This window comes from Poecilia formosa, unplaced genomic scaffold (assembly GCF_000485575.1).
Source record: "Poecilia formosa unplaced genomic scaffold, Poecilia_formosa-5.1.2 Scaffold946, whole genome shotgun sequence".
In the NCBI taxonomy this organism is placed as follows: domain Eukaryota; kingdom Metazoa; phylum Chordata; class Actinopteri; order Cyprinodontiformes; family Poeciliidae; genus Poecilia; species Poecilia formosa.
This window is the reverse complement of record NW_006800885.1, coordinates 26,477-36,440: the sequence shown is the minus strand read 5'-3', so window position 1 is coordinate 36,440 and position 9,964 is coordinate 26,477. Positions and strand designations below refer to the sequence as shown.

At 38.0% G+C, this 9,964-nt stretch overlaps 1 protein-coding gene across 1 annotated transcript in view; it reads right to left on the bottom strand.

Annotated features, from left to right (window-relative positions):
* The window catches only part of LOC103132177 (protein sidekick-1-like), a 14,418-nt gene extending 5,165 nt beyond the window's left edge, over positions 1-9,253 (bottom strand). Inside the window, exons 1-3 of the mRNA XM_016667198.1 lie at positions 9,223-9,253; positions 8,053-8,209; positions 4,704-4,810 (exon numbers count right to left, since the gene is read on the bottom strand). Of these exons, the coding sequence (XP_016522684.1) occupies positions 4,704-4,810; positions 8,053-8,209; positions 9,223-9,253 (295 nt within the window). The remainder of the gene's footprint in view (positions 1-4,703; positions 4,811-8,052; positions 8,210-9,222) is intronic.
* Between the last annotated feature and the right edge of the window lie 711 nt (positions 9,254-9,964).

Here is a 9,964-nt window from a genome sequence, read left to right as displayed (position 1 = left end):
TCAAAATTGGAAATAAAAGAAAGCGCCCATTAAAACAGAATTAGGTTTTAATAGGGAATTGAAATTTGAGAATGTTGTTGATCAGTTAAATAGCACTGAGGGGAAAAAGAAGATTTTTCGTTTTCATTATGAGAATTTGAGGTATAGATATTAGGATCCAATAGATGGCAGTAGTGCAACATTAATGGATGCAAGCTGCCATTGAAATCTAAAGAAGAAGAAGAAGAATGTGCCCATTTTCATTTAGCACATGCTAGTAGCAGACACGAAGGATCAGCACTTTTACTGTTACAGTTACCATTCAGAACCTATCGTAATCAGTTCAGTTAAATCTAAACTTGGCAACTTTTTCTTTTTCAACCCTAATAAATGTGATATTCAATTGATCTGTTATGACTCAAATGTTGGGTGTCCGCCCCCCTGTGCTCCTGCATCGTTGTGGAAAACACAGAGCGGCAGAGATATCTGCGGCTTATAGCCCGGTGCGGCTTATAGTCCGGAAAATACAGTATTTATTTCATAAATAGTGTTATTTCCTGGATTTTTTCTGTGAAGAACCCAGAGAGGGTTATTTGGTTATTATTTATTTCATTAATAGTGTTATTATTTATTTCCTGAGTTTTGTTCTGTGAAGAACCCAGAAAGGGTTATTTGATTATGCTTTCTGGAAAACAATAAATTTTTACATTTAGGCACTCCTGCAATCGTCACACTTTTTCTGTTACAAACTGACTCCGGCCCCCCACCAGAGAAGGGAAAAGTTATGTGGCTCTCACAGGAAAAAGTTTGGGGACCCCTGCCCTAAAGCAACGATACTTGACATGTTTGCTAGGCACCCAATCCAGGAGCACAATTCATTTTACTTGACACTGATTGGCTGTATCCGAATGAGTGACGATAAGGATGATTGGAGATGTTAGTTGTGCTAAGATTTTTTCCACTGCTTGTATTATTGCATATTAAGGAATATTTTGTGTTTGACCAATTAAAATAGGCAGTTATAAGGATCTAACGGGGGTCTAATGTATGTAGAAACCACATTCTAAAATCGTTATTTTAGGAGGATTTTAAAATGTGAATTTCCTTTTTTGTGAAGCTGCCTCCCCTTGTTTGGTAGTTGCAACTGCTTTAGGCAGGTTTTAAGCTAGTTTGGTCTTTGCTTGTTCCTGCTTGTCCAGTTCAGGAATTTTGACTTTGCTCTAGTTAACTACAAGTTAGAAGCTTGTGTTTGGGAGGCTTGGTGCTCTCCTTAGCATTCCTTAGCATTCCCTTTGTGTGTGTGTGTGTTTTTTTGTTTGTTTTTTTCCCCTTTTGGTTTATTTTGAGTTTACTTTGAACTGACTTGTTTGGACATTTTGTAACTTTAATTTGCACCTGACATTCTTGAGTTTGTTAATCCCTTTTGTTTTGCATTAATTGGGTTAAATTGTATTGTTTTGTGAAACTTTATTTTGTAATAAATCATTTTACTTTACACTTTCGCTCTGGACACGTTTTATGTTACCGTCCCTGGACCCCTAGACCTTGGGGGCGTAACACTAATACACTAAAATAATCCTTCTGTGGGTTAAATAGGGAGTACTCCATCAAACCAATACAAAAAAGAGGAATGTACACACTAGGGCAGATGGCAACATTCAGACAAAACAAAGGGGCAAAACAAAGACATGATTGAAGACAAATTGACGCCCTTTGGTGACGTCAAAGGGCCATGGAGCCAGGTGGCTGTGACCTCTGGCATAGTACGATATAGGTGTTTTATTATCAAGGAATGATGTCCTTAGGAGCGCTCAGTTCCACAGCTCCATGGAAACAGGAAGGGGTAAAGGGGGAAGAGCGTTGTGCTTACATATCTTCAAGGAGATTGGACATATGTAGCCCTTCCAAGGCCACACAGGAAAAGCCAATTCAGAAACAGAATGTCTTAGGTCGGGAAGATTATAAATTTAAATCTTCCCTAAAGTCTTTCCGATACATCTCAGTTCCCAGTCATCCAAATTAGTTTGGTTGTTCCACTGAACCAAAACTAGCAACTTCTTCAAGATCGATTCCAACTCATTAGTGAGTATTAGAGTCCTTGTCTCTGTCCACACCAACAGTCTGAGTGTTCGCTAGTTCGGCCAAGTCCATCACAAATTTGTTGATAATCCAGGAATCCACAAGCTCCAAACAGCAGAAATCCTGTTATCATGAATAAATCCAGGGTGAATCCTGCCAGGTGTGTAAAAAAAGACAAGAGGGCTCTCCTGTGTCCAGACTTCTCATCGAAAATTTGATTAATTGCATTGAGAGATCGGTTGACCAGATCCATGATTTGTAGATTTGGATGATGTGCAAAGATAGGCTCCAAAAATATAGAAAAAGACAGGACAAAAACAGGGCAGCAGGGCAGACAAGGGGAGGGAGGGAGCAGAGGAAAAAAGCGTCCGCCTTCACCGAGAGCAAGAGAGAAAAGTTATTTTGTGACAGTATGGTATGAGAGATAATCTGTGAAAAATTTATTCCCTCTGCCTTCTCCCAGTGCTAGAAACAACCTGTCAGTGGCAGGAGAGTTTTAGTGCTGTCAATCACAATCTCATGTGATGCTGTTCATCCTTCCTCTTCCTCGATTTGTGCCGTGATGCAGCTAGCATAGCACAGAGCTGTGCAGATTCAAACTGTGAATGATCAGTTTAGTTAGCATAGCTACAATGACGGCAGATAAACGGTTTCTTGTAATGATAAGTTGTTTCTCCACCGTTAGCACATTAGCAGTGAGTGAATGAGGATAATTGACAGTGCTAAGACCCTCCTCCTGGTTCTAATTGTTGTTGTTTTTTTTGTCAGAACGGTGTATTACTTTAGCTAACAATAGTAGTTCAGGTGGAGGAGATTGAGCTTTTCACAGATTATCTGTCTCTTAAACTGCTACGACATTGTGACAGCTTCAACAAATATGGAGAAAAACATATTTTTTATTAAAGTTATGTACTGCAGCTTGCATAAAATGCAACTACATATCATTTTTGAGAAGTCTGGATTGTTTTATGTGTAGTTGCACATTGCTTTTGACTGTTGCTCATGGGGAGAGACATTTTAGTAATCTAAAACTAAGAAAAAATTTAAGCAACCTACTTGCATACTGGATGTGGATTGTTGTATGTTAAATTCATGAGCAGTAAATATTGTACTAGTTATCAGTATTGAACCAAAGAAAGCAAGTCAGATGCAAGTCTTTAAAATTGTGATGGTTTTTATGGGTCAAATAGACTCAAAAAATTGTAACAGCAGCTGCGCAGGGGGGCCCAAACAAATTTTTTGTCAGGGGGCCCACGATTCCTGGCGGCACCCCTGTGCCACTTCACAACAAATGTTATCTCAAGGCACTTTACAAAAAAATTATTTCAATTCAGTCATACATACATTTTAATTGGTCCTAGTTATCAAACAGTACAGCATACTCAATTAATTATTCTAAGTACATAAAGTTTCTATTTAAGCATAGAAATATGTCGATGGATTCATTCCTCCTGGACGAGTACCTAGAGCTTGTGCTGTGTCGTCAACTTTACAGCAATCCTTCATATTGAGCAGGCATCAACCAATCCTTACTGGTTGGTCAGAAAAAGCCTTGCATTTTTTGATTACAAAAGAAAAAAAGAATTAGGACAAAGTCTGTGTTCGAAGTGAAAAAAATAACAACTGAATACACATGCTATATATCTAGCCCCCGTTCTGTTTTTTTCATTAATGTATAGCTTTTCTTTAGGAACTCAAAATACAAATGAAGTTAGTAGTTCAATTCCTGTGTGTTTAGCACTTTTATTAAGTTGAGTTGTTTCTTTTTGCAAAAGTGCTATAAAATGTGTCATTGTTGCTGTTCAGGAGCAGACAAGGACAGTATCAGCTGTGACTGTGGAGTTGTAAAAGAGGGACAAGATGATCAGTCATAAACTGCAGGAGTGAGGAGAAGGAGATGAATGTATAGTGTTATATCAACCTGTTCAGACCAAAGTATAGTGATCCAAACCTGAAACCAGTCTAAAAACCTATTCATTTGGTTCGTTTAGCTTTGGAGCTTGCTGTGACTTTTATAAGCTGCATGTTTAATAGGCTTTTGTTGACTTACTTTTATTTTTAATTTTGTCATTGAATACATTATCAAAATAATAGTTTTTATCATTGAAAAAAACAACCCAGTTTTTCATACTGCAATTAAAGTTCTTATGCTTTGTCATGGTTCCACTTTCTTACATTGCGAGGTAGAATAAAAGGTCTCTAAACACCCAGCCTCCCCTGGTGGTCCCTGACCTGCATGAATACTAGGAGTCCATTGTACATCCAGACTGTCCTAATTCCAGCCCCCTTATTTACTGTAGAGTTTTTGCTGTACTAAAATCAACTCCTCACTGGGATTGTATTTTATTTTACTGTGTAAAATAATTCCCTACTGAAGTATGAATGAAAAGGAATATGAACGCCATAAATCTGGACTTCCATTAAAAATATCCTGTGGTCCCTTTTAAGACGAAATAATAGAAATGGGTTCTAGGATAAACGTTGCTCACCAGGTGAAGCTAGACAGTTAAAAAGTTGGAAACATTATTCTATTCAAATATTATTTAGCAATTGCCTATTAAGAATGTGGTGTAACTGCAGAGCGATGTACACACCCGCAATTATGAGTAGAGTTTAGATTAATGTGTGCATGTTCATATACTTACAGGCAACTTGTACCTCTGTTCTCCTGTGTATTACAGCCCCCATCCTGTTCCTCACCATGCACTGATACAAGCCAGCATCAGCCCTCTGCAGAGATGGCACAGACAACCTAAATGACAACAGAGATAAAGAAGATAGCTCTGAGACTGAGTGCATTTCTCAGAATTGTGGAAAAATAATAACAAAAGGAAGCTTCTAGGAAGTAGAAGGAGGTCTGTTTGGGCGTTTGCATCCATGACCTTGATAGAGGAAATAGATTGGCCCTGTGGTTGCTGGGTTGCATCTCTTTATGTTTTGTGAGAACAAACATATGTGGGTGCTTGAATATTTTGGGGTTTTTAACTGTGCCCATGTACTTCTTCTGGAGAAGGGCTGTTAATAGGGTTTTAATGCACAGCACCTCACTAATGGAGGAGCTGGCATCAGATCTAGGTTGCTGCCATGCCGGACAAATGCACAGACACAAGAGCACATAGACACACACATGCACCAGTCAAACTGGACACTACTTTGGGGCTCATTATGAATATCAGGACAGCCAAGTACTTAACTCCCAGGCTGTTGAAATGTGCTGCCAACATACACAACACCAACACACGCACAGACAAGCAAGCACGCATGTACATCAAAGCCGCAGAGACAGCTCGAATCAGGAATGACACATTACACAGCAATTCTAATCCAGAAACAGATTTTCATGTTGGAAGCCGTCTAATACTGAATCTTTCCATCTCTGTCAGCCTGCCATTACATTCCAATCATATATGTAAAATGGCTTTTTAGGACACAACATACAGCCACATTTGAAACCATATATTTACATACACCAAATAAAAAGACACAAACACATTTATTCTCACTGTCTGAAGTTAAATCTGACCAAACCTCTGATGTTTTAGTTCATTTGGAGTTATCCAAAGTATTTGTGTTTCCTAAATGCCAGTAAACTTAGCAAGGATATTTTTTATATATATATTTTTTTTAACTTTCCTTGAATTCAAAAGTTTACATGCATTAGGTCAGTATCCAGGACAACATTTTAAAATGTATGTTTTGGGTAAATCCTTTTGGGTTACACACTTTTTTTAAAATATGAACTTTATGTGAGTGTGACAAGAAGACAGTTAAATTAAAGGCAAACGAGTCTGCTGTTTTTATTTTTGTTTTCACAAAATATGTTGGAGAAATGGCAAACATGTAGAAGCCAAGTACCCAGAGGCCGATCTCTGACTGGATGAGCCTAAATGTCAACTTTTTGTTGTAGATGTAGCCTTTTTTGCCTCTGTGTTGCAGAAAACTATCACTGAACATCATCCTGGAAACTGGACTTGATTTCACAGATTTTAGTGCTGGGGAAGCAAAAACTTTCCTCCCCAGTTCTTTGAGAATGCCAGATATTTAAATGCCATGTCAGATGTCAGTTACAACTATGACAAAATAAGTTCAGCTGCTTTGCTTTAACTTCATGGATACTATTTTTGATCCCAATGTTATAATAGGTGGCCTGATAATGACTTTGACTCCTCAGCACTAATCATCAACTGGGGAGGCCTGGGAGATTTTCACCTGCAAGCACAATCCCCCAAATGTTCAATATTAATCAGTCATGCCCTATAAGATGCAGAAAGTCAGAAGCAATCAAGAGTAATGATGGCAGTGAATCAGCAAGGAGAAACACTCATACACATCAAAATAGATACATATTTTTTTAGTTTAATATTTTAGTCTATTAAAGAGCTTGAAATTTAAATTCTTGCTTGTAACACATGCATTTGAAAATAGTTTCCTTTTCTTATTCACATACTGATTTTGTTTCTGCTAAAAAAAAATGAAACCTTTCTTATTTTAATAAAGTTGTAAAGCACTAAAAGCAAATGTCACCTCAAAGAACTTCATCAGACTTCATCGGCTTATTAATGTCTGAGTCATATCGACCCAAAACAGTCAGACTTAATAAGACCACAAATTCTATGTAAGATTTCAGTTTTATACCTTTTAATTTCAGCTAATAGTAAAATACCAAAAAAACGTCTTTATGTTTGTCTGACTGACTGCATTGAATCATGGACTGCAGAAATCACTAATCCTGGTTAAACATGTTAACAAGAAGGAGATCCAGAGTCACTGGGCCAGAAATTGTTTGAATGGGAAGGAAAACCAACATGTATTCATAAAATTACTGCAGTAGCTGGTCTATCAGATGTCCCATTAAAGAGATGCAAGTTAAACCACCAGGGCAGGAGTATTTTCTTTGGAACAAAAGGAATAAAGACAATAACATTTGGGATGACTACAGGAAAAAAATCCAATTAAACACAAGCACGGGGCTAGAAGTACGTTCTATTGAGAGAAACTGCTAAATAAAGAAGGAATTATAGATTAAGGAGTACTTTCCACACAAAGGGAAGGAAAAACATAAATATGAAAGAAATTCTCATTGGCAACGGAAGCACCTCTAATAACAGGACACAGTGAAACTTTAGTGCACTGCTTAGGAATACTTTCTATGAAAAAAAAAAATCAAAAGATCAATGAGTTCATTTGGCAGACCTGAAGCTAACACAATTAGCATTAAAGTGCAGAGCAGTGAAAAAAACTATTATGTAACAAAAACTGTTAAAAATCCAAGTAAGTAAACAATATGAAGAAAGGAAAAACAAGAACAACAAAATGAATTCTTACAAACAACTGAGCTATAAAGCACAACACAACTCATTAACTTTGAATGTACATTGAGGTAGCACAAAAGCATAAAGGTATAAGTTATAAAGGTGAATCAGGCTTATAATTTCAGTACTGGCCACTCATTTTCACAGTGCCATGCCAATTCATAATAGGTCTGACTCAAACTGAAGTGGTCAGAACACGGAGAGCAATCCAGTGCTAAACAATGCCTCCTGGCTTAGACAATTGTCTGCCTACAAAATGCTGGCTCAACCTCTTTCTCCCTCAGTGTGTATGCTTTCCGAAGATTCCTCCTCTTTCTGAATGATGAGAAAAACAATTTTGTTTCACAGCTGCAGTTTTGCCAGAAGGCACTGCTTAACTTTTACCTCCAACTCACACTGGGACACGGAGACAGAGACTGAGGAAGAGAGGTGGAGAGTGAAAAGCAAAGAAATGACTCAGAAGTATCGATTGATGCTACTCCTCTTTTCCCAACACATAATATACATATTCTCATGGTGCAAATGCAACTCTATTAATCAATTTTTACAATTTGGTACTGCTGTTTAAAAGCTCTGACCTTCAAAAACTTATTCAAAGAGACTACAAAAATAGTTGGAAAGAAACATGCATTCCAGGATCAGAGAGGAATCAATATCAGAATCATGAAAACCAGAAACTGACCTGTATTGTGGTGTCCAGTCTGTGATGTTAGTGTTGTTCAGAGTCCAGCGGTACTGCAAAGGCCAGCTGCCTCCAGCTGGGCAGGTCAGCACCAGCCTGTTTCCCTCCAGTACCACTTGCTGCCCCCGTTCTCCTCCTTGCAAGTAGGGAGCAACTTCTGATGAACACAGAGAAACATGTAAAGAAACCTAGCTATGTTACTGTGAAGATCTGCTTTGGTTATTCAGCACAAAAGAGGATATTTAAACTGCATTAATAAATAATGAACCAAAACAAAAGATATAAGAGTAACTGATGGCAGTGAGACAGAACGCAATGCACAACTTATTGTTCATTAGTAACTTTTTAACAGGTAATTATTTTAAGCTTTTATGTTCTCTGATTTGCCTATTATTATTATAGTTATTAATAATAATGTCATTAAGACATCGCTAGGACAAGCATTCATAAAAAACAAATTAAGAGATTACTATTATAATTTAATTATTACTACTACTATATAAAAAATATTTAACATCAACATTGATTTGACGTTCATTCAGGGCATGTTCATTCATTTGGATAAAGAAAATGATACAAATAGGACTTTTAAGCACAATCAGAATTGTCAATAAAGATTTTTCTTATTACATTGGTCTTTGTTTATTAGCACTGTTTCTTCATCAGAATAAAACAAACAAAAAAAAGGTAAATATTTGAAGTTAGACATACATTAGGACTACACAAGATGCAATCATGCGAGAGAATGGACATCAGAAGTAATTACACCCCCTTCATTTTCTTTTTTTGTTTATTTGCTTTCATTTTTCTTGTGCTGGCTGTGCTCTTAAGCTGCACTTCTCTTGCTGAGATGTGCTGTACTGCAGTGACAACGATTCGCCACCAGTGGGCACATAGAGCACAGTGAGTAGCACTCCTGACTCAACGAGCCAACGACAATTAAGCGCAGTAACGGCTGGTCAGCGAAGGCGCTCACTGTCGTTCTCATGTTTCAACAGCGTTCATCGAAATAAAAGAACCTGCGCAAAACCACACTGATTAATTTTTAAGTGTGCAACACATGAGCAGACAAAAGGAATCAGCTATATAATGCCTTTTTGACCATGTTATTAACAAATCAGTTTTATCATATTTTTGCATATAGTTTCGGAATAGAAACCAGGGTATCACCCAGTGTATCATAAGCCTGGTGGCCCGCCATGCTTTACTAGCCCCCCTGCCAGGCTAAGTGTTGCTCATTTTTGTTTTTAGAAAAATAATAAATCACAAAGAAAAAAAAATCACTTTTTTATTTTAAGCTGGACTGTAAGCATCTCTGTTGCTCTCAGCGTTTCACTGGCGGAGCAGATTTATTCCTTAAAGATAAATTTATAGCTGATGCTTTTAAAGCCAGAGCACAGACCAATCACACTCCTGGCGCCTCTGCTCGTTACCTCACAAGCTGCAGCAGATTGATCTCTGAAGTTCACCTCACGCGGTTTGTGCACACCTCCTTTCACTCAAACTGGACACAGGCTGACCTATAAGGATATTTACATGGAGAACTCCGTACCAAGATGAGAGTTTAATCCCCGGCGCCTTAGCTCTGGTTGCGCAGCTCTATGTGAACCACAGAATAACTAGCGGTTCATAGCGTTGAGGAGCGGAGCGACTGATTTATCTTTGTGAACAAAGTATGCCGTTTACATCTCAACAAGCTGCCCACAGCGCATGGTTCTGTCTTCCCTGTAAAGTTTATGTATGTGTTCCTGGTTGGCCGGTGGTTAACGAACCACCGCTAACCACTCATCATGCAGGTTCAGCTCGGTGAGGAGCTTTCGCGCTCGCCTAATAGTCACGCATCACGCTGGTTTTATATTATTTTATTATCAGTGAGAATGCATTCAATGCATTTATTAAGATCCTTATTAAG